Genomic DNA, 25,812 nt, shown 5'->3' with positions numbered 1-25,812 from the left:
AGCACAAACAAAAATACACAGTGGAATATTGTTCAGCCACAGGAAATGATTTGGAGAAGGGAATAGCAACCCACTCCAGTATCCTTGCCTGGAGAATCCCATGGACAGAGGATCCTGGCGGGCTGTAGTCCATGGGATCACAGAGTCGGATACTACTGAGCAACTAACACTGCTCCTACAAGGAATCAGGGTATTCTGCCATTTATGACAACACAGAGGACCTTGAGCACATTTGCTAAAAAAGGTAAGTCAGACAGAGAAAGAGAAGTGCTGCATGATATCCCTTAATTATAGAGTGGAAAAAAATTGAACCTGTAAAAATAGGAAAATTGTAAGTACCAGAAGATATCAGAACATGGGAGGTGGGGGATAAGACTCATGGTACAAACTTGTAACAATTAGTAAATAAGTCATGGAGATCTAAATAAAGCACAGCATAATGAATATTGTTGTTGTAGTTCGGGGCTCAGTTGTATCCAACTCTGCAACCCCATGGAGTGCAGCATGCTAGGCTTCCCTGTCCTTCACTATCTCCTGGAGTTTATAATGAATATAGACAGTAATATTGTATTATAATTATGTAATGTGATAAATGTCACTACAGTGACAACCATGTTACAAGATATAAATGTATCAACGTAGTAGACTGTACACCTTAAATTTACACAATGTTACCTATCAAATTTATCCAATTAAAAACAGGAAAAATTAGATATTTTTTTCTATTGACACTTCAAGGTTTGGCAATAAAATTTTAAGAGTGCAGAGGCTGCATTTTAGATAAGAGAACAGTGGTAAATCCTTTCAAAAGGACAGGTATTTGCATTCATTCAAATAGATTATGACAAAGTTATTTCTAATAATACATGTTTTTCTAGTCTTAGTTTGCTACATTTAAAAGAATTCTTATAGATAACAACAAAACCAGATATGCTAAGTTGCTCCCTGTATGTTACTAATTATACAACTGAGTCTTAGTTGTCAGTTGTAATCAAATTTATCATGCATCAGTTCAGTTCTGTTCAGTTCAGTTGCTCAGTCGTGTCCGACTCTTTGTGACCCCATGAATTGCAGCATGCCAGGCCTCCTAGTCCATCACCAACTCCCGGAGTTCACCCAAACCCATGTCCATCAAGTCGGTGATGCCATCCAGCCATCTCATCCTCTGTTGTCCCCTTTTCCTCCTGCCCCCAGTCCCTCCCAGCATCAGAGTCTTTTCCAATGAGTCAACTCTTTGCCTGAGGTGGCCAAAGTACTGGAGTTTCAGCTTTAGCATCATTCCTTCCAAAGAACACCCAGGACTGATCTCCTTTAGAATGGACTGATTGGATCTCCTTGCAGTCCATGGGACTCTCAAGAGTCTTCTGCAACACCACAGTTCAAAAGCATCATGCATAATCTGTGCTGAAATGATAAAACCTGACTAAATAATCTCCTGTAGGTTGGTCATCTAAAAATTCTAGAATTTCTTTGCCAATGTATTAGCCTTCAAACTTGGATTTTGAGTTCAGTTCAGTCCCTCAGTCATGTGTGACTGTGACCCCATGGACTGCAGCACACCAGGCCTCCCTTCCATCACCAATTCCTAGAGTTTACTCAAACTCATGTCCATCGAGTTGATGATGCCATCCAACCATCTTATCCTCTGTTGTCCCTTTCTCCTCCCATCTTTAATCTTTCCCAGCATCAGGGTCTTTTCAAATGAGTCAGTTCTTTGGATCAGGTGGCCAAAGTATTGGAGTTTCGGCTTCAGCTTTCAGCTTTAAGGGGTTTCATAATTGCTTCCTCAGCCACTTTGCTTCTTTTAACAAAGAAAAACTTAAATTTGTTATTTATAAATAAAATTTGCAATGACATTACAAGTTCAACAAGGGTTCCCCTTGTGGCTCATCTGGTAAATAATCCACTTGCAATGCGGGAGACCTGGGTTCGATCCCTGGGTTGGGAAAATCACCTGGAGAAGGGAAAGGCTACCCACTCCAGTATTCAGGCCTAGAGAATTTCTTGAACTATATAGTCCATGGAATTGCAAAGAGTCGGACATGACTGAGTGACTTGCACTCTCACTACAAGTTCAACAACTATCTTATAACTAATTACAAATACAGAAAAGTAATTAGTAAGATTTCTGTATTCTTCACTTCTTAATGTTCTATGCCAATTTCTGTAGATATCTATGTAAGTCTCTGTTTAGTGCATTAATTTCAGCATTTTTACTATTAATAATAAGCTTTGAAATAAATTCATTACAAAATAAGTAGCGAAAGAAACAGTTAACGGTGCTTGAAAGAACTGTAGCCTTGGTTTAGCTTTCTCAAATATTGAAAAATAATCATTGTGAAAAGAGTGAACATTCATGTAAAGTTTCATTTCTAGTTTGTTTACCTTGGGTCTGTGTATTCCTATTGTGATTGAGAGAGACTATTTCAAGGTTACATAACTTTCAGAAAGTTTGAAATTAAAATGAATAAAAAGAAGTCCAAACTCAGATTTGTCTTTTTAAAAGTTAATCATTAAAAAATTAAAAAGAAAAAAATCATGTATCAGATATTTTCTGAACATTATCTTCTATTGTGTGGAAAACATTTGAATATGCATGACTTATTGAAGCCCCACTATACCTAAAACTTGAGAGTTATGAAGAAAAAAGGAGTGACCCAGAGTAATTAACAAAAATTAATATTAATGAAAGAAAGGTTATGTTGGTGATAAAACTGTTAATGTACTTGAAGGAATTCTATAAAGGAAGTGTACACTTTACAAGAAGATATATAGAAAAGCAAATGATGGGAGGCAAAAGCATTGCAGACAGATTCTTTACCAGATGAGCCACAAGGGAAACCCTTGTTGAACTTGTAATGTCATTGCAAATGTTATTTATAAATAACAAATTTAAGTTTTTCTTTGTTAAAAGAAGCAAAGTGGCTGAGGAAATACATTTTTTTGTGGTGAAGAGTTACTTTTTTTATTATTTTTTAATTGGAGGATAATTTCTTTACAATGCTGCGTTGGTTTGTACCATACAACAATGAAAATCACTCAGAACTATATGTATATCAGTTCAGTTCAGTTCAGTTCAGTCGCTCAGTCATGTACGACTCTGCAACCCCATTAATTGCAGCACACCAGGCCTCCCTGTCCATCACCAACTCCTGGAGTTCACTTAAACTCACGTCCATCGAGTCAGTGATGCCATCCAGCCATCTCATCCTCTGTCATCTCCTTCTCCTCCTGCCCCGAATCCCTCCCAGCATCAGAGGACTTTTCCAATAAGTCAACTCTTCGCATGAGGTGGCCAAAGTATTGGAGTTTCAGCTTTAGCATCAGTCCTTCCAAAGAACACCCAGGACTGATCTCCTTTAGAATGGACTGGTTGGATCTCCTTGCAGTCCAAGGGACTCTCAAGAGTCTTCTCCAACCCATAGTTCAAAAGCATCAATTCTTCGGTGCTCAGCTTTCTTCACAGTCCAACTCTCACATCCATACATGACCACTGGAAAAACCATAGCCTTGATTAGACAGACCTTTGTTGGCAAAGTAATGTCTCTACTTTTGAATATACATATATATATGTATATATATATATATGTGAAGTAAAGTGAAGTCACTCAGTCATGTCCAACTCTTTGCGACCCATGGACTGTAGCCCACCAGGCTCCTCCCTCCACGGGATTCTCCAGGCAAGAGTACTGGAGTGGGTTGCCATTTCCTTCTCCAGGGGATCTTCCCGACCCAGGGATGGAACCTGGGTCTCCCACATTCCAGGAAGACGCTTTAACCTCTGAGCCCCTGGCAATTTGGCCATATATATATATGTATATATACTTATACATACATATATCCTTCCCCTCTTGACTGCCATCCTACCATCCCCCCATGCTATATAGCATCTTCCCACTAGCTAGCTATTTTGCACATGGTAGTGTATATATGTCAGTGCTATTAATACTTATTTTAAACTTATATTGCACATCTTTTCAAACACTTTAACCTACTTTTAATACCAGTAAGCTGTTTCAAGCATCTGAATAACAGTACTGTGGGGAAGGTAGCCCACATTACTGCCTATATTACAGGGAAGATATAGGGAATAAAGTCGAAGCTATGGTTTTTCCAGTAGTCATGTACGGAGATGAGAGTTGGAGCATAAAGAAGGCTGAGCACCAAAGAATTGATGCTTTTGAACTGTGGTGCTGGAGTAGACTCTCAAGAGTCCCTTGGACTGCAAGGAGATCCAACCAGTCAATCCTAAAGGAAATCAGTCCTGAGTGTTCATTGGAAGGACTGATGCTGAAGCTGAAGCGCTAATACTTTGGCCACCTGATATGAAGAACTGACTCATTGGAAAAGACCCAGATGCTGGGAAAAATTAAAGGCAGGAGGAAAAGAGGGCAACACAGGATGAGATAGTTGGAGGGCATCATCGACTCAATGGACGTGAGTTTGAGCAAACTCAAGGAGATAATGAAGGACAGGGAAGCCTGGCATGCTGCAGTCCATGGGATCACAACGACTGACTGAATAACAACAACACAGGGAAGAAAACTGAAAGAAAGTTGTTTATAGGAGTGTATTTTTTTTACATAGAATAAGCAACTATAAGCTGAAAGCAGTTTCCTCGAATTAGTTCTCAGTTCAGCTCAGTCGTGTCTGACTCTTTGTGACCCCACGGACTGCAGCACGCCAGGCCTCCCTGTCCCTCACCAACTCCTGGGGTTTACTCAAACCCATGTCCATCGAGTCGGTGATGCCATCCAACCATCTCATCCTCTGTCGTCCCCTTTTTCTCCTGCCTTCACTCTTTCCCAGCATCAGGGTCTTTTCAAATAAGTCCGTTCTTCACATCAGGTGGCCACTGGTTCTACTTGTATCTAATTTGTTTTATTTATTTACCTTGTGGATTTTCTTCATAAATAGAATAATTGTATTTTAGTATTGAGTCAATATCCATGTATTTTAAAAAGCTAGGCATTAATATTCGGAGAAGAAACAACTTTGGAGATACATGACATATGTTTTTATTTTCTGGCAGTGGACTGAGACATAGAGCTGAATAAAATGACCCAATTATGACATGACATTCAGTTTTCATTGTAAAGCAAACAGAGATTGCGTCAGAAAACTGGGAAACCTTGGGAACTGTTTCGGAGGGGAAGTGTAACCTTTATTTTAAGGGAGGGGGACATGAGCTGGAGGGGGAAAGCTCATATAAACATGAAAAGGTTGATGGCTTCTGTCGTGATCCCTGAGAACATTTGAACTAAAAGAAACAGCTTATCAGATTGGATAGTTTTCAGTTGTTTTTCTTTTCAACCTCTCTTCTCATTTATTTTACAGTGGATGGAATTGAGGTTCAACACTCTGGCAAAATGCCCACACTGCAAAAAAATGTAAGTTCTGTACCACTGGCAATACTACTGGGAAATATTTGAGAACAATTTAAACAGTTCAGAATTTTCACTAAAGTCAATTTCGATTTTAAGATTTAGTTCAGAATGTATGCATGGTTAACATGTTTATGATTTTCAAAACTAAAAAAAAAAATACATCTTTGAACTGATTAATATATTCCATTTTGCAATTAAAATGATTGGACTTAACCTGTTCTCTAAAGGTAAAGCAATTTCTAAGAAGGTGGACATTACAAAAACTAACAGTAACCTAGTAAGGATTTTCAAATGTTCTAAGTAGTTATAATTTGTTTCAAATAATCTAAAATTTATATTTTTAAAAGTGGGCTGTAATCTAAGAGAAAGCCAGATTTCGGGGAGTTAATAATTAGGTCATTGGATGGCAACGTTTTTATAATTATTTATCTCTCTTAACTGTTCAATTTCTCTGTGTTCCTAAATGGTGTACCTAGGAAAAAATAACAAAAGGCAATATAAAAGTGGGAAAAAGTAGAAGGTATTTTGATCATTTTATGCCATCTGTGTTGAGAGTCCCCAGGTAACCCTAAGGGTTTTTGACATTTTAGGAGAACTAGTAGGAATTAGTATACAGTTTACTCACAGCTTTATGGTGAACGTATGCAAAGTAAGATCAGCGAAAGAAAAAAGGCACTTGCGGCAACATCTGGAGGAAACCAGGAGCAAGCTTTCAAGAGTCCTCTCCCAGTGGAGTCACACAGGCTTTATTCCTCCATCAGTAAACTGTTACAAAACATGTGAAATGTTTTGGGGGACTTCCCCCTTGGCTCAGCAGTAAAGAATCTGCCTGCAATGCAGGAGATGTGGGTTGTATCCGTGGGTCAGGAAGATCCCCTGAGGAGGAAATGGTAACCCATCCAGTGTTCTTGCCTGGAAAATTCCATGGATAGAAGAGCCTAGTGGACTGCATACAGTCTATGAAGTCTTTTAGAGTCGGGCATGCCTAAGCATACACGCACGTGAAATGTTTTTGACAAGAGAAGCTTATTGGAGACTCAGTGTCCAAGGTATAATTGGAGCTGGTCACATAGGCACCTGTTGCATACCACATACCACAATTCCGTACTCCCAGAAGGAAAGCGGGTATTCGACATAAACCATAGTTTGTTTTGCACAAGCAATTTAGGCATAGCAAACCACTCATCAGCAAGGGAATAGTTAGAACTATTTTGAAATCTAAGTTCCCAGGAGTCAGCCAGCTTGTCTAAGAATAGCAATCTTAGGCCAGCTATATTAACTGTTTTCTGCATAACATCTATTTTGATAATAAAATTTCAATTCAAAAATTACTGTTTTCCACTTACATGTGTGGAAAGTAAGCAAAGGAAATTAAACTGGAATGTTTTGGTAATTCAATATTTAAACTGAAAAGTATGAACTCATAGTTAAATTTTTGTGATCCTTTGAATGAAGTAAATACTGTATCTATTTTGAGAGTAAAGTAATTCTAAGAATGGTTTATAGGAGGAAAGAATTTTAAAATGTCTGAGAAGTAGAACATATGTAACGAGATATCTCCTTTTATTTGCGCTTGCTATGATTCCAGCTAAATATAATCCTATGAGAATAACTTTACAGCATATTTCTAGCTTCAAAGGAACAGATATTCCCTTTTTTATTTATTTCTGAAATTAATCATCTGAATGTTTAACTTAGCTGAATCTGAGACAAGTCTGCACATGGTGAAGCAAAGTGGATAACCTCAGATAAGTGCACAGAAAATGGATACTTCAGGGACATACCAAACACATGTGTGTGAATATGTGTGTGAATAATCCATATTTCTGTATGTTACCTATATTTTCCCAAAAATGAAGACAATTAAATTGCATCCTCACCAGAAGGATTAAATTGGATTTTAAAAAATCTTTTAGAAAATAAAAAACAGAGACTTCTTGTGATTAGCAGATTGTGTGCTAAGCATGGTGATCATTCCTTTGTATGTACATATATTATTTGTAGTCTTTACAGGTCCTGGGTAGCAGGAATTATTATCCTCATTTTATAAATGAGGAGCTGTTAGAAAGGATAATGATTTTGCTCAAGTGATTTGCTTGGTTGGTTTATTTTAGAACAATGGCAATATTTTGCTAATAAGAAAGAACTATTGAATGTTTAGATATTCTAAAAGAAGGCTGTGTTTTAGTGTAAGAAGAATTCGTATCTCTTTCTTAAGGAACAATTTGCCTAGAAATTCACTTGAAATAAATCAGCTTAAATGTCATTCTTAGAGGAATGTGTATAGAATTGGAATCACATGCTGAACACAAGAGGACTTAGGACATTCATTACTTATTTGAGGAAAGATCATGTTATCACATGAACACTCACGGGTCGTATATAGATTTCTTTTCTCTTTGAATATTTTTCTTAACAAAATGATGAGTCATCTATTGAAGTTAGATTCTGAGATTTTTATTTTTTAAACTCAAATAGCAAATATCCTAAAATTATTTTTTTGTTATAGAAATTACTAAATCATTGCTATGGAACTAGCATTATTTTTCTATCTCACAAGTTGGGGGAGTACCTTCCCCCAGGGCTCCAGAGACCAAGAAACAGTTTTTAATCTCACTGTTTCTTATTCACACAATCACTGAGGCTATAACAGCTAATGGTGAGGTTTCTCTTTCGATGAGGCAACTTGTGGCTAATGCTGGACAGGGGTTGTAGTCCTAGCATTCTGAAATGACAACCTGGACCATTTTTCCATGCAAATGTTTTGATGGATTTACAATTAGTGACATGATGACTTAATCCATGATAATTATCAATGAATATCATTCCTTTTACATCACTGAGGTACTTTTGTGTGGATCTCTTTCTACCATTTTAAACAAGAGCAATTTAAAACTTATTCTCATAAGCTGGGGCTTCCCTGGTGCCTCAGTGGTAAAGAACCTGCCTCCTAGTGCAGGAGACGGGTTCGATTCCTGATCAGAAATATCCCCTGGAGAAGGAAATGGCAACTCACTCCAGTATTCTTGCCTGGGAAATCCCAGGGATGAAGGAGCCTGGCAGGCTACAGTCTGCAGGATTTCAAAGGGCTCAGAGATGACTTAGCAACTAAACAACAGCAATAAATTCTCATAAATTATCATTTTACTTTTCTGGTTAGTGCTTTCTTTTATAATTACTCATTAATTCAACAGTCCTGTGCTGGGTACTAGCTGCTCAAAATAAAGATATAATCTTGCCTTTAAGGAACTTTATCTTATGGATATGTGGAAGAGAACAGACAATTACAATAAAGTTGTACGATAAAGTGCTTTGGAAGGTTATACCTAGCATGTTCTGCTCTGAAGAGATCCTAATCCAGACTGGAGGGAAAGGGAATATGAAAGGAAGCTTCCAGGAAAGAGGGATATTAAAGGTGACTGGTGATGCAATATACTTAAGTGAAGAAAGGGAAGAAGCTACAACCCAGAATACTCTACCCAGCAAGACTCTAGTTCAGATTTGACAGAGAAGTCAAAAGCTTTCCAGGCAAGCAGAAGTTAAGAGAATTCAGCACCATTGAACCAGCTTTACAACAAATGCTAAAGCAGTTTTTCAAGGCAGGAAACACAAGAGAAGGGAAAGACCTATAAAAAATAAACCCAAAACAATTAAGAAAATTGTAATAGAATCATACACACTGATAACTAACTTAAATGTAAATGGATTACATGCACTAACCAAGGGCTTCCCCAGTGGCTCAGTGGAAAAGAATCCGCCTGCAATGCAGGAGCCATGGGAGTCACTGGTTCGATCCCTGGGTCGGGAAGATCCCCTGGAGGAGAACATGGCAACCCACTCCAGTATTCTTGCCTGGAGAATCTCCATGGACAGAGGAGCCTGGCGGGCTACAGTCCATAGGGTCACAAAGAGTCGGACACGACTGAATCGACTTAGCATGCACGCACTAACCAAAAGACTTAGACTGGCTGGGTAGATGAAAACGTACATGTATGCACTTCCACTCACCACATCACTCTACTTAACCCCCCAAATCGTATATAAATATTTTAAAAATTTATTTATTTTAATTGGAGGACAATTACTTGACAACATTGTGGTGTTTTTGCCCTCCTTCATCATGAATCAGCCTCAGGTATACATGTGTCCCCCGACCCTGAACTCTGCTTGCAGCTCCCTCTCCACCCTGTCCCTCTGGGTTGCCCCAGAGCACCAGTTTTGGGTGCCCTGCTTCATGCATCGAACTTGCACTGGCCATCTGTTTTACATATGGTAATGTACACGTGTCAGTGCTATTGGGTTAATCATGTTTCCATTATGGCTTGCAACTGTAATTATCTTTTTTTGTTGTTTGGCTATTGATTGTGAAAATGGATAAATATCTTTTACTATAGTGATTGCTGCTAAGTCGCTTCAGCAACTCTGTGCAACACCATAGACGGCAGCCCACCAGGCTCCCCCATCCTTGGGATTCTCCAGGCAAGAACACTGGAGTGGGTTGCCATTTCCTTCTCCAATGCATGCAAGTGAAAAGTGACAGTGAAGTCTCTCTGTCATGCCCGACTCTTAGCAACCCCATGGACTGCAGCCCACCAGGCCCCTCAGTCCATGGGATTTTCCAGGCAAGAGGACTGGAGTGGGTTGCCATTGCCTTCTCCGATAGTGATTATGTAATTATTATTCATTTTAATATGTTGAACTAAATGATGGAATTATATATCACTATATATGTATCTAATTATGCTTATAATTATATATCACAGAAAATAATAGAATTATATATCACTAACACTATCATTTAGTATAAAAATCTATAATCACTCTTTAAAATCCAGATGTACATTATAATTATCTTGGAATTTTCTGAAAAATACAAAAGCCCGGGTATTGTTACTTTTTCGAAAACTCCAGATGAGATTATAATGAGCAAACTAGCTGGCATATTGAGTGCAGCACTTTAACAGCATCATCTTTTAAGATTTGAGATAGCTCCTCTGGTATTTCATCTCCTCCACTAGCTTTGTTCATAGTGATGCTTTTGGAAGGCCTACTTGACTTCACATTCCAGGATGTCTGGCTTTGGCTGAGTGATCACACCATCATGGTTATCTGGGTCATTAAGACCTTTTTTATACAGTTCTTCTATGTATTCTTCTTAAATCTCTCTGTTTCTGTTAGGTCCATACAGTTTCTGTCTTTTATTGTGCCCTTCTTTGCATGAAATGTTCCCTTGGTATCTCTAATTTTCTTGAAGAGGTCTGTAGTCTTTCCCATTCTGTTGTTTTTTTGTTTCTTTGCATTGCTCCCTTAAGAAGGCTTTCTTATCTCTCCTTGTTCTTCTTTGGAACTCAGCATTCAGATGGGCATATCTTTCCTTTTCTCCTTCGCGTTTCGCTTCTCTTCTTTTCTCAGTTATTTGTAAGGCCTCCTCAGACAGCCGTTTTGCCTGTTGCATTTCTTTTTCCTGGGGTGGTTCTGATCACAGCCTCCTGTACCATGTTGTGAACCTCCGTCCACAGTTCTTCGGGCACTCTGTCTGTCAGAGTGAATCCCTTGAATCTGTTTGTCACTTTCACTGTATAATCATAAGGGGTTTGATTTAGGTTATACTTGAATGGCCTAGTGGTTTTCCCTACTTTCTTCACTTTGTCTGAATTTTGCAATAAGGAGTTCATGATCTGAGCCACAGTCAGCTCCTGGTCTTGTTTTTCCTGACTGTAGAGCGTCTCCATCTTTGGCTGCAAAGAATATAATATAATCAATCTGATTTCAGTACTGACACACAAATGAATATAAATAAAATAGGAAATATGAATATCAGTGGATTGTATTACTGTCAATACATTGGTTATAATATTGTATAAATGTTACCATTGGGGAAACTGGTTAGAGAACAAATGATATCTCTCTGAATTGTTTCTTTTAATGGCTTTTGAGTCGACATTTGTCTAGAACAAAAAAAAATTAATTAACCCAAAAATAAGCAGGCAGGTTTTTAAAAACACAATGAAACTTCTAGAAATTAAAAGTTACAGAAGTGAAAATATGGTAGAACAAGCTAAACAGCAGATCAGATTAATTTGACAGATGAAGCTGTGGATTGGAAGACAGAATCAAGTAAATTACCTAGAATCCATCAGAGAGAAATATAAAAATAAAATTAAAAGGAATATATGTAAGAACATCTGATATATTTCTAATTTAGGAGGAAAAACTAGAGAATGGGATAGAGGTATTTTGAAGAGATAATCCCTAAGAATTTTCAGAGATATGATAGATATGCTTCCGTAGATTCAAAAAGCACAATGAAACCCAAGCAGAATAAATAAATGAGTTATAGTGAAATTGCAGACAACTAAGATAAATAGAAGATATTAAAAGCAGAGACAGAAAAGGCAGATTTTTAGTGTGAAAAAGATAGCAGTTCTGGCAGCAAGCCTCTCAATAGCAACAAGGGAAGCCAAAAAGTTTAAAAATACTTCAAAGTTCTAAGAGAAATCAACTGTCAAACTGTTGTAGACCTATCTAAACCATCACAGGCTAATGAAGTTTAAAAAAAGATTTTGGCAAATGCAGAACTAACCAACTAGTCAGAACTATCTTCCCAACCCAGGGATCGAACCCAGGTCTCCCACGTTATAGGCAGATTCCCACCAGCAGTAAAAACCATAACAGAGTGGTTACCATTCTGAAACCCTCACTAAAGAGACTGATGAAAGATGAAGTTAGGGGAAATATCCCTGAAGAAATTTCTGCACTGCACGAGTAAAGAAAGTATGAACCAGTAAATGCTAAACATTCGTCAGAAGCACTGACTGTAAAATAGCAAACTCAGCAACAATGGGACTTCCCGGGAGGTCCAGTGGCTAAGAGTCCACCTGCCGGTGCAGGGGACACGGGTTTCATCCCTGATCTGGGAACGAAGATCCCACGTGAATGAGTGAGTGAGTGAAGTCGCTTAGTCATGTCGACTCTTTGCGACCCTATGGTCTGTAGCCCGCCAGCCTCCTCTGTCCATGGGATTTTCCAGGCAAAGATACTGGAGTGGGTTGCCGTCTCCTTCTCCACATGCCGGGAGGCAAATAAGTCCCAGCGCTAACGGTACTGAGCCTGTGCTCTGGAGGCCGTGAGCCCCAGCTACTGAGCACACGCCCGGCATGTGCTGAAGCCCACACGCCCGAGAGACTGCCCTCCAGCACAGGGGAAGTCAGGCAGTGAGAAGTCTGCACAGCGCAGCCAGAGCGTAGATCCGGCTCACTGCGACTAGAGACAGCCTGTGCGCAGCAGCGAAGACCTAGCACAGCCAAATGAATAAATTAAAAAAAAACAGTAACAGGGGCTTCCCTGGTGGCTCAGTGGGAGAGAATCCATCTGTCAGTTGCAGGATAAGTGGGTTCGATCCCTGGTCGGGGAGAATCCCACCTGCCCTGGAGCAACTAAGCCCATGCGCTGTAAGGACTGAGGCCTACATGCCCAGGAGCCCTGCTCTGTAACAGGCCAGGCTCCTGCAGTGAGAAGCCTGCACTCTGCAACTGGAGAGTGGCCCCTGCTTGCCACAACTGGAGAAAAACCCACATAGCAACAAACACCCAGAGCAGCCTAAATAAATAAATAATAAAAGTTTTCATTTTTGTTTAATAAATTAATTTATTAATTTAATAATTTTATTTAATAGATTTAATTTATTAATTCAATAAATGTAAATTATTTAATAAAAATAGATAAATAATAAAATTATGAGAAAACAATAACAGAAATACTATTAATGCTAACAAAATTGGAGAAACAAAAATAGAATTGAACTGACACATTGAAGAACAAACACACGTAACATGGGAGTGGAGTATTTGGAGTTAAAGCTTCCTAAGATCCTTGCATTTGTTGGAAAGATAGATTTTTCAAATGATTATAATTTTTAAAAGGTATCCATATTAAAAATTAAGTTCCACTGTTAATTAAATAGAAATATACATCATTATGCCAGCAAATTTGGAAAACTCAGCAGTGGCCACAGGACCGGAAAAGGTCAGTTTTCATTCCAATCCCAAAGAAAGGCAATGCTAAAGAATGCTCAAACTACCGCACAATTGCACTCATCTCACATGCTAGTAAAGGAATGCTCAAAATTTTCCAAGCCAGGCTTCAGCAATACATGAACTGTGAACTTCCAGATGTTCAAGCTGGTTTTAGAAAAGGAAGAGGAACCAGAGATCAAATTGCCAACATCCGCTGGATCATAGAAAAGCAAGAGAGTTTCAGAAAAACATCTATTTCTGCTTTATTGGCTATGCCAAAACCTTTGACTGTGTGGATCACAATAAATTGTGGAAAATTCTGAAAGAGATGGGCATACCAGACCACCTGACCTGCTTCTCGAGAAACCTGTATGCAGGTCAGGAAGCAACAGTTAGAACTGGACATGGAACAACAGACTGGTTCCAAATAGGAAAAGGAGTACATCAAGGCTGTATATTGTCACCCTGCTTATTTAACTTATATGCAGAGTACATCATGAGAAACACTGGGCTGGAGGAAGCATAAGCTGAAATCAAGATTGCTGGGAGAAGTATCAATAACCTCAGATATGCAGATGACACCACCCTTATGGCAGAAAGTGAAGAGGAACTAAAAGCCTCTTGATGAAAGTGAAAGAGGAGAGTGAAAAATTTGGCTTAAAGCTCAACATTCAGAAAACTAAGATCATGGCATCTGGTCCCATCACTTCATAGGAAATAGATGGGGAAACAGTGTCAGACTTTATTTTGGGGGGCTTCAGAATCACTGCAGATGGTGATTGCAGCCATGAAATTAAAAGATGCTTACTCTTTGGAAGGAAAGTTATGACCAACCTAGATAGCATATTAAAAAGCAGAGACATTACTTTGTCAACAAAGGTCCATCTAGTCAAGGCTATGGTTTTTCCAGTGGTCATGTGTGGATGTGAGAATTGGACTGTGAAGAAAGCTGAGCGCTGAAGAATTGATGCTTTTGAACTGTGGTGTTGGAGAAGCATCTTGAGAGTCCCTTGGACTGCAAGGAGATCCAACCAGTCCATCCTAAAGGAGATCAGTCCTGGGTGTTCACTGGAAGGACTGATGCTAAAGCTGAAACTCCAATACTTTGGCCACCTCATGTGAAGAGTTGACTCATTGGAAAAGACCCTGATGCTGGGAGGGATTGGGGGTAGAAGGAGAAGGGGACAACAGAGGATGAGATGGCTGGATGGCATCACTGACTCAATGGACATGAGTTTGAGTAAACTCCGGGAGTTAGTGATGGACAGTGAGGCCTGGCGTGCTGCAATTCATGGGGTCGAAAACAGTCAGACACAGCTGAGCAAGTGAACTGAACTGAACTGATACATCTTTAAAATTCAAAATAGTAGGCAGCAAATGAAATAGGAGCATCAGCTGCTGCTGGTAAGTCGGTCCAGTCGTGTCCGACTCTGTGCAAGACAGCAGCCCACCAGGCTCCCCTGTCCCTGGGATTCTCCAGGCAAGAACACTGGCATGGGTTGCCATTTCCTTCTCCAATGCATGAAATTGAAAAGTGAAAGTGAAATCGCTCAGTCGTGTCCGACTCTTAGTGACCCCATGGACTGCAGCCCACCAGGCTCCTCTGTCCATGGGATTTTCCAGCCAAGAGGACTGGAGTGGGGTGCCATTGCCTTCTCTGAAGAGCATCAGAGTCAATCCAAAAGAAATCTAGAAAAGGGGATAGGAGGGTAAAGAAAACAGAGTATAAAACCAAAATAAGAAGAAATAATCAACGTATATTAGTTGTCAGAATATATATAAACTTAATAAAACTTGTGAGGAATTGTCAGACTAGATTTAAGTACATCTATATTCAATTTGAAGATGAAACACATAAAATATGAGAACATAGAATAAAAGTAAAAGGTGAAACCGTGAAACGCTAACCGAAAGGAAAGGTATACCAGGCAAACACTAACCAACAGTAAAATAGCAATAGTAATACCAGGTAAAATAGCAGAGACTGCTGTTCTTTTCTTCCTTGCAGTGGAACTGTCAGTCTTAACGGCTGCTCAGCTAGAGACTCCACTTCCTAACCTCTCTCGCAGATAGATGGTTGTGACCATGTGTTTGTGTTGAGGACCATGGAATATGAACACAAGTGATGAATACATCTTCCTGGGACTCTATTTAAAGACAAAACCTGCTTGTCCTGCTTTTTACTCCCTTCTTCCAGTTGCTTGGAGAAGGCAACTGCAACAGGATGTTTGTTACCATATTGAGTGAGGGGCAGTCATGGAACAGAACGGTTACCAGCCCTTGGGTGTACATTCACCTTTGAATTCTTATGTGCAAGAGAAATAAAGCTGCTGTTTTATAGATTTCTCCGTTATAGCATTTTAGCATATACCTTAATTATCTCATATGCTTTAGGGTATTATTGTCATTATGGTCACTTCATTGGAAATATAAATTCCAAACTTGTGTGCAACAAGTAATCTAACTTCGATACATATAAAATAAAAATGAATAATTATAAGAACTGTGCTCTTGACAATCAACATAAATGCTGTCAACTAAAAAAAAGGCACAGTGTGAGAGTTCGGAGTTAAGTTTTATCAGGGATAGATATGCTCCAGAGAGGTAGGGAGGAAGGTCAATATATGTGTGATTTTGGTGAAGGGGGAGTACGTGCAATCAAGCACCGATTTTTGCAAAAGATTGCTACTGGTCTTATGAAGTCATTAGTTGCTACTAGTGACTCTTACTACCGCTAGTAGACATAAGAAGAGTAGACATTAGTGCTTTTCTAGAAATGAGGAGCTGCAAGAATTGGGCTCATAAAATCTTCTCCTGAAAAGATTTATCTGAAGACCCGGTCTGCCAGATTTTCTCAGAGAACAGTGTCTCATTCCGGAACTCCACCCTGAACTCCTTTCAGGGAGTGTTGAAGGTCAGTAAGCTGCAGCAGCTCATGATTTAATCCTTGTAGAGGTAGCTGGCAAGTGCCAATTTGTAACTGGCGATGCAAAAAGCAAAATTGTAATACTTTTAGAAGAAAAGGTAGAAAAATATTTTTATGACAGAAGTAGAAAAGAATTTCCTAAAAAAGTACAAACCTTAAAGGAAAAGATTGGTAGTTTTGACTGTATTAGAAGTATTTTGTATTACATTGGTATCACTAGTAAATACTCATATCAAAATATGTTATTAAAGATGAATTTGTAAAAACAGACTATAAGAAGATACGTATGGGGACTTCCCTGGCAGTCCAGTGGCTAAGACTTTGCCTTCCAGTGCAGGGGCTGTGGCTTCAATCACAGGTCAGGGAGCTAAGACCTCACGTGCCTCGTGGCCAAAAAAACAAAACGCAAAACAGAAGCACTGTTGTAACAGATTCAATAAAAACTTCAAAAATAGTCCATATTAAAAAAATCCTTTAAAAAAAGAGATATGTGTGGTATATATAGCTGTATGGAATAGTACGCAGATTATATAAATATCATCTATGAATTATCTAAATACAGCCCAAGGCAAAGAGACAATAGATATGAACAAGCAATTAATAGAAAAAATCAGTAGTCAACCTGCATATGAGAAGATGTCCAACCTCACTACAAATTAGTTCTATATTAATACATAATAAATCCACAATGAAATACCATTCACATTCATGAAATTCTCAAACCTGAGACCATTACCAAGTTTTGAACTGTTAATGAGGATATAGGTAGAACTATGAAAGTTTTCATATAGTGTTGGTGAGATATAAATTTGGCATTTGTTAAAATTAAAGATATGTCTAACGTACAACCCAGCAATTCTATTCCTAGGTATATGTTTGATAAATTCCTGCATATTTACATAAGGAAACATTTAGAGTATATTTGAAACAGCCTTGTTATAATAGCAAAAAAACAATTTTTTTTAAGTCCCTGACTGTCCATCAACAAGAAGAATGAGCAAGCTCTGTGTGTGTGCGTGTGTGTGTGTGTGTGTGTGTGTGTGTATAATGGAAGATAGTTGTGGAAATGAATGAAGTAAATTTCTGCATGTGAATATGGAAAATTCATGTAGAGTATCAAGGGGAAAAAAAACAAGTCACAGAAGCAAACAGTTTAATACATGTATCTGTAAAAAGTTTTAACACTTGCAAAACAATATTATGTGTTACATACAGATACCACATTTGTATTAAATGTATGAGATTTTATTATCCATGCAACAGGTGTCTTTGGTCATTGCCTTTCCTTGTGATAAGATGGCACTTGGGTTGTAAAGTAGCGGTAAATTATTTCTTTCCTGTGAAGATTTTCCAGAGGTAGAGACTGTTTATGTTGAGTGATGAAAAATGAGCATGGTTTTCTAAGTATTAGAAAACTAAAGTGTGTTTTTAAACACACTTTAAACACAAAAGTGTGTTCCTTTGGCTCATAGAAAAGCTGCTAAAACATTCACTTAGAAACGTTTGACTTATTCTAGTAAATTCAGTTGCCTTCTAATCCATGGTGGATTGGGCTTCCCTTGTGGCTCAGCTGGTAAAGAATCTGCCTGCAATGTGGGAGATCTGGGTTTGATCCCTGGGTTGGGAAGATCCCCTGGAGAAGGGAAAGGCTACCCACTCCAGTATTCTGGCTGGGAGAATTCCATGGACTGTATAGCCCATGGGGTCACAAAGAGTCAGACACAACTGAGCGACTTTCACTTTCATTTCCATTGTAGATTAGACTGCCAAACGCAGATACGTAGGTAAATGAGAAATGATAGCCGCCTGTGAGATGTAACACAAGAGAAATAACCAAATGCACACATGGTTATTAAAAGCAGTCAAAGGTTAAATATAACATATAGGGAGTGAATCACAGATTCCCTATTAACTCCAGATAATAGGCTGTACACTACAGCAATTAATGATAACCACCCCCACCCCCAGATCATCCAGATGTTTCTGTTTTGGTTCAAGTATGCAGGAATTTTTATGATACATATTTGCAACAATGTTCATCAATTTTAAAAAAGATTTGGGACTTAAAGGAAGTTACTTTTCTGTTATGCAAAAGTAACCTTTTTGGAATAGCACACTCCTAAATTATGCCTAGTAAGTGATGCATTTCTATATTTCATTTATTCAATAGACATTCTATGAGTAATTTACCACATGGTAGGTATAATGTTGACCCTGGCTGGACACAGACAAATCAGATAATTATATATATATATATATATATATATATACACACACATATATATAGCTGTCTGCTGTCACCCTGTTTAACCTGTTCACTGAGGACAAAATGAGAATGCCAAGCTGGATGAGTTAAAAGCTGGAATCAAGACAGGTGGGAGGAACACCACCAGCCTCAGATGTGAGAATGACACTACTCTAAGGGCAGAAAGCAAAGAGGAACTAAAGAGCCTCTTGATGAGGGTGAAGGAGGAAAGCGAAAGAGCCAGATTAAAACTAGATATTAAAAAAACTAAGATCATAGCATCTGGCTGCATTACTTCATGGCAAATAGAAGGGGAAAAGGTGGAAATAATAACATTTCCTCCTGTTGGGCTCTAAAATCACTGCAGATGGTGACTGTAGTCATGAAATCAGAAGACCACTGCTTCTTGGCAGGAAAGCTATGACAAACCTAGACAGCGTGCTGAAAAGCAGAGACATTACTCTGCCGACAAAGGTCCGTATAATCAAGGCTATAGTCTTCCCATGGCCTTGTGTCGTTGTGAGAGCTGGACCATAAAGAAGGCAGAGAGCCAAAGAATTGATGCGTTCCAACTGTGGTGCTGGAGAAGACTCTTGAGAGTCCCTTGGACAGCAAGGAGATCAAACAAGTTAATTTTAAAAGAAATCAACCCTGAATACTCATTGGAATGACTGATGCTGAAGCTGAAACTCCAGTATTTTGGTCACCTGATGCAAACAGTTAACTCATTGGAAAAGTCCCTGATGTTGGGAAAGATTGAGGGCAGAAGGAGAAGAGGGCATCAGAAAGTGAGATGGCTGGATGGCATCACTGATGCAATGGACATGAACTTGGGCAAACTTCGGGAGATGGTGAGGGACAGAGAGGCCTGGTGTGTTGCAGTCCATGGGATCCCAAAGAGTCAGACACAACAGGGCAACTGAACAACAGTAATATCATCCACTAACACAATATGTGATATATGATGTGTTAATGTATGTTTGTTTAGGAAAGGAGAAAGTACCAGTTTGGCTTTTTGACCTTTGCTATACTTTTACTATTCTGAAATTTTTTAAAAAATTAGAAATAGAGAGATCTGAAAACTATTGAATTTAGAATTTCAGTTGAGAGATATATCTTATGAATTTCCCATAGGCTTCTTGCATATGTATTTAAGATTTTTAAAAGTTTAACCTCTTTAATTTTGTAATCCTAATTCTAACAATGCAAAAAATCAGTATTGTTAAAATGGCCATACTACCCAAAGCAATATACAGATTTAAAGAGATCCCTATCAAATTACCTATGACCTTTTTCACAGAACTAGAACAAATAATTCTTACATTCATATGGAATCATAAAGGACCCAGAATTGCCAAAGCAATCCTGAAGAAAAAGAACAAAGCTGAAGGCATAATGCTCCCAGACTTCAGACTACACTACAAAATTACAGTAACCAAAACAGCAAGATATTGACACAAAAACTTATATGGATCAATGAAACAGAATAGAGAGCCCCCAAACAAATCCACACACCTATGGTCAATTCATCTTCAACAAAGGAGGCAAAAATATACAATAGGGAAAAAATAGTCTCTCCAGCAAGGGGTGTTGGGAAAGTTGAACAGCTATATCTCTAATGAAATTAGAAACACTGTCATACCATGTACAAAAAAAACCTCAAAATGACTTAAAGATTTAAACATTAGACATGACACCATAAAACTCCTAGAAGAGAACACAGGCAAAACATCCTCCAGTATAAATTGTACCAATATTTTCTTAGGTCAGTCTCCCAAGGCAATAGAAATAAGAGCAAAAATAAACAACGGGCCTAATGAAACTTACAGCAAAAGAACCATTAAGAAAATGAAAAGAAAAACTAGTGGCTGGGAGAAAATGACTTGCAAATGATGTGACTGACAAGAGCTAAATTTTAAAAAATGCAAAGAACTCAACAACAGCAAAAAAACCAACCCAACTGAAAAACGGGCAAAAGACCTAAATAGGCATTTTCCAAAGACAGACAAATGGCCAAAAAGCACGTTATAAGATGTTCAGCATGCCTAATTATTAGAGAAATGCAAGCAAAACTACAGTGAGGTCCCATCTCACACTGGTCAGAATAGAAATTGTTAAAAATTCTGCAAATAACAAATACTGGAGAGGAGTGGAGAAAAGGGAGCCCTCCTACACTGTTCCTGGGAGGGTAAGTTGGTGCCATAGTGGTGGGGTAGGGGAGAAACAGATTGGGAGTTTGGGGTCAGCATATGCAAACTAGTATATATAGAATGGATAAGCAACAAGGCCCAGCTATGTATCACAGGGAACTATATTCAATATCCTGTGATAAACCATAATGGAAAAGAATGTGAAGAAGAACTTATATATATATGTACATATGTATATGTAAAATTGAGTCACTTTGCTGGACAGCAGAAATTTTAAAAAAAAATTGTAAATCACCTCTACTTCCATTTTTTAAAAAGCAGAATGATTTTAGATGTTGCTTGTGAAAGTAACTCAGTCATGTCTGACTCTTTGTGACCCCATGAACTATACAGTCCATGAAATTCTCCAGCCAGAATACTGGAGTGGGTAGCTGTTCCCTTCTCCAGGGGATCTTGCCAACCCAGGGATCGAACCCAGGTCTCCCACATTGCAGGTGGATTCTTTACCAGCTGAGCCACCAAGGAAGCTTGGCTGGCATTATTTACAAGAAGGAAAATGCTAAGTGTCCAATAGTAGGGAATTCATTAAGTTATGTTATATTCATCTTTCAGAATTCTAGTTTGAGAATACCTAATGATGTAAGAAAATGCTTATGCTAAACTGGTAAGTTAGAAAAGATGGCTGTAGAAAAATAGGCAAAATGTTCAGTAGTATTCACGGTAGTGAAATTATAGGTAATTTTCCTTTTTATTCTTTATTCTTATTTTCTACACTAAACATATGCCAACAGTTATAAATGTAAGAGAATCAAATGCTATTTTTAAGATAGCACCTATTTTCCGTTCTGAAATAGAGTTTTTTGGAAACAAAATTTTATTTTGGAAAATCATTGTTGACTATTGTGGGTTTTTGTGGATATTGTCAATGACCAAGACTTGTATTTTGTTTAAAACTACAACGAGTCACACACAAACTCACTAATTATGATTTAGATAGCTCATTAAAAATATCATTCTTTTTTACCATTTTTGTTCTGGTTGCACTGGGTCTTCGTTGTGGCCTGCAAGCTCTTTGTTGCAGTGCGCAGGCTTTCTCCAGTTGCAGGGAGAAGGCTTCTCTTGTTGCAGTTTGCGGGCTTCTCTAGTTCTGGCTCGAGGGCTTAATTGCCCTGCGGTATGTGGGTTCTTAGTTCCCTGACCAGGGATTGAACCCACGTCCCCCGCATTGAAAGGTGAATTCTAAACCACCGGACCACCAGGGAAGTCCCCCAAAATATCATTCTTATTATGCACGTTCTTGTCTCTCAAGTTGAAGAAATAAATGGAAGTATATGTGTTACTGAAGCTGTGAATTAGTACTCACAATGATGATATGGAGAACCTTCATGTAAATACTTAATATTCTGTTTTGTTCTCCTGAATTTACAGTTCTTCAGTGGGTAGTGCACTGCCTCGAAGGCGCTGCTGTGTATATATTACCATTGGAATGATGTGCATTTTCATTGGAATTGGATTAACTGTGAGTATTACTCTGTTCATTGTTAGAATTCTTTCCTCTTAACTTGATCAGTAGTAAATGGTGAGGTTTGGAACAACTTCCATTGATCCCTAAAGAACCTGCCTCCCTAACGTACCAGGCCAGAAGCTTCTAAAAAATTTTGAGCAATCTGAAGGCAATCCATGGGCTTGTTCTCAGCAGAGTTTGCCCACCCGGGTGAAATCATGTCTTGGGATCCCTCTGAAGGTTCTTGATATGGGAACTTTCATCATCCGTTTAACAAAAAGTCCATTTGTTTTTATTTAGTGCTAGCACCAGTTTTGCCATGGCCAGAGCTGAAGCGATACTCACTCAGCTACAATGGGCTAAAAAAATTCTTTTTATTCAAGTCAACCAAAGATTTATTATCAACATGGGGATGGCATCAGGGATATAGATTAAATTCCTTTATAAATGTTTTAATGGAATTTTTGTTGATTTGATAAAATCTATAATTAACATAACCTGCTATGTCATTTTATGAAATTTCGCTCTGTCAGTGTTAGTCAGCAAATGCAGCAACTCATGTTTTGTCATCTCGGGAATATGTTTCATAAAAATCACCAAAAAAGCCAACACAAATTCTGAGTTTGTAACCTCTTATTTTTATATTGCTTTTTATTTTAGGTTGGCACCCAAGATTTTGCAAGACGATTTCATGCAACCTATGTTTCTTGGGCAATTGCTTATCTCTTAGGTTTGGTCTGCCTTATCCGAGCTTGTTACTGGGGAGCCATAAGAGTGAGTTATCCAGAACACAGTTTTGCATAAGCTTATTTATGACTTTGTGATGCACTTGAGGGTATCTAGCAGTTCTTGATAAGCTACTCTGGACATCTTTAAATCATTTACCTAATGGATTTCATTTTCATTAATGTATGAAATTTTAAGACTGGGAGCCTTAGATGAACAAACGTTTATTGTACTACATTATAAGCAAATAGTTTGTTTTGCTGCTAAGTTTTCAAGCTCCAAATAATAAAGCTTGGTCTTCATGTTCTTTTACATCTCTTAAAGGTATTTTTGATTTGTTCCCAATCATTACACTTAACACCACACTTTCATTATTTTTAAATCAATTATTCTATTACTTGCTGGTCTGTGAGTATTCTCAAGGAGTGTTTATAAATATTGCTGTAATAGCTTCACATTTATACTCACTTTTTAATTAAGCTATCACACTTGCTTGCTTTAAATCTAAGCAATATGCATTTTGCTTGAACTGCTTATAGTAACTTTAACCTAAGATCATAGTGACATTGTTCAGGAAAAAAAAATGTTTAGTGTACCTTCAAAGACTTGACATTCTTGTCAGATAAAGACCATTTCTAGATACTGTATGCTTGTTTTATGTTGTTTGTAGAAATAAATAATATTTTGATAGTAATTTAATATATAAGAATAAAAATATTTATTTGTCCACCGTTGGAGATATGTTGGATAAATGTCTGTTCTCAAAGATCACAGGACTTTTGTCTTTCATTTTTGTTATTGTTCGAAAATGTTCTAGTTATAAAAGTTCTGGCCTAGATTTATGAAATTTAATATTAACCAGCTCTATGTATTCCTTTATGGAACTTGAAGAAAGTGTTTCACATAACATGTTTCATAATATTTAACAGTTTACAAAAATGTATCTATATCAAATTGTCCTCCTTTTCATTAGATCATGGTTAATTTTTCTTATTGGGGTGTGTGTGTGTTTTAGTCGCTCAGTCGTGTCTGATTCTTTGCACCCCCATGGACTGTAGCCTGCCACGCTCCTCTGTCCATGGAGTTCTTCAGGCAGGAATACTGGAGTGGGTTGCCATGCCCTACCCATGCCATGCCCAACCCTAACCCTAACCCTACTTTATGGAATACTTGGGGCTTCCCAGGTGGCACAGTGGTAAAGAACCTGCTTGCCAGTGCAGGAGATGCAAGAGACTTGGGTTCGATGCCTGGGTTGAGAAGATTCCCTGGAGGGGGAAATGGCAACCCACTCCAGTATTCTTGCCTGGAAAATCCCACAGACAGAGGAGCCTGGAGGGCTACAGTCCATGGAGCCACAGGGTCAGACACAACTGCGCACACACACATGGAATACTGAAATGTGAAGGAAGCCTGTGACACTGTACACGGGCTAAAATATCAAGATTAGATGTAGTTAGTTTTATCATCCTTCTCAAAGATAGCTGGTCAAAATGATTGCCAAATTTATTCCAAATACAGATCAAAGACAAAAAGCAATGTTCTTTTCTAGGAATTGACTAGGATTTAAAGAATCACCTCTTGCACTGCCCATCTTTGTAGTTTTAAAAAGAAATTACTTAGCTGAAAGGTAATATTCTAAAGCTTTCGAAGTAGTACTGAATAGAATTAGATAATGAGGTGATCTGAGTAAATCAGTTGGCTATTCCAGGGATAAGAATAATATTTTTAACTATTTATGTTCCTGATTAGTATAACAATGTACTCATCAGAGAGTTTGGGGCAAAATGCACATAAACTTCACGGAGTAAATGATAAATGTATAAATGCACTAGCTCAGGATTATATGTATCTTTGAAAATACACTAATAAAGATTATTGTTCAAAAATTACCTTGTTGTATTCCATTAAAAAAAAAAAGGTCTTTCCAAAGTTGCCTTGAGATCTTACTCTAAAGTTGTCATGTTCAAGAATGCATATGATGTTCCTTTATATAATATTCAGTTACATTTTTCCAGTATTTTTGTGCTTTATTTTAAATATTTAAACATAAAGATTTTAAATCCATTTGTAATATACTTGATCCTAGGTATGAAATAATCTATTTTTTTCTCAATGGTTGACTAGTTGTAGCAGCATTGTATACTGAATAATACATTCCTTCCCCCATTAACTTTAAACCACATTAAATTATATCCTGTATGATATATTTCTTTTGGAATATAACTCCATGATAGCAAGAAACTTGGTCTTATTTGTTGCTTTATTTCCAGCATTTTGAACAATGCTTAGTGTGTATGTGTTCAATAGATGCTTGTTGCACAAGTGAATAAATGATTGAATGAATTGGTATGTTAAATTCTTATATACTATGTGTAGGTAAATATTTGTATAGACTTGTGATAAGGAAAGACTTTCCAAGTAGAACCTCAAAGCAGATATTAATAAGAAATTCAACACCCATTTGTGATTAAAAAAAAACTCTCGATTATGTGGGTGTAGAGGGAACATACCTCAACATAAGAAAAGCCATATATGACAAGCCTACAGAAATATCATAGTCAACAGTGAAAAGCTGAAAGCCTTTCCTCAAAGATAACGGAAAAGACAAGGTGTCCACTCTTGCCACTTTTACTCAACATAGTACTGCAAGTCCTAGCTATGGCAATCGGGGCTTCCGCCACCAGGTGGCGCTAGTGGTAAAGAATCCGCCTGCCAATGCAGGAAATGCAAGAGAGGTGGATATGATCCCAAGGCAGGGAAGATCACCTGGAGTAGGAAACGGCAACCTGCTCCAGTATTCTTGCCTGGAACATCCCATGGACAGAAGACCCTGGCAGGCTACAGTCCATGGAGTTGCAA

The 25,812-nt window shown here is 38.2% G+C and overlaps 1 protein-coding gene across 1 annotated transcript in view; it reads left to right on the top strand.

Moving 5' to 3' along the window:
* PIP4P2 (phosphatidylinositol-4,5-bisphosphate 4-phosphatase 2) overlaps positions 1–24,842 on the top strand; it is a 73,603-nt gene extending 48,761 nt beyond the window's left edge. Inside the window, exons 5-7 of the mRNA XM_086335887.1 lie at positions 5,338–5,390; positions 22,152–22,242; positions 22,888–24,842. Coding sequence (XP_086192013.1) covers positions 5,338–5,390; positions 22,152–22,242; positions 22,888–23,031 — 288 coding nt within the window. The 3' untranslated portion in view covers positions 23,032–24,842. The remainder of the gene's footprint in view (positions 1–5,337; positions 5,391–22,151; positions 22,243–22,887) is intronic.
* Positions 24,843–25,812: the final 970 nt, after the last annotated feature.

The sequence above is a fragment of the Bos grunniens genome, chromosome 14, assembly GCF_055505025.1.
Source record: "Bos grunniens cultivar Pamir isolate PY7600 chromosome 14, Bosgru_T2T1.0, whole genome shotgun sequence".
NCBI lineage: Eukaryota > Metazoa > Chordata > Mammalia > Artiodactyla > Bovidae > Bos > Bos grunniens.
The sequence above is the reverse complement of the archived record's forward strand: the minus strand, read 5'-3'. Positions and strand labels throughout refer to the sequence as shown.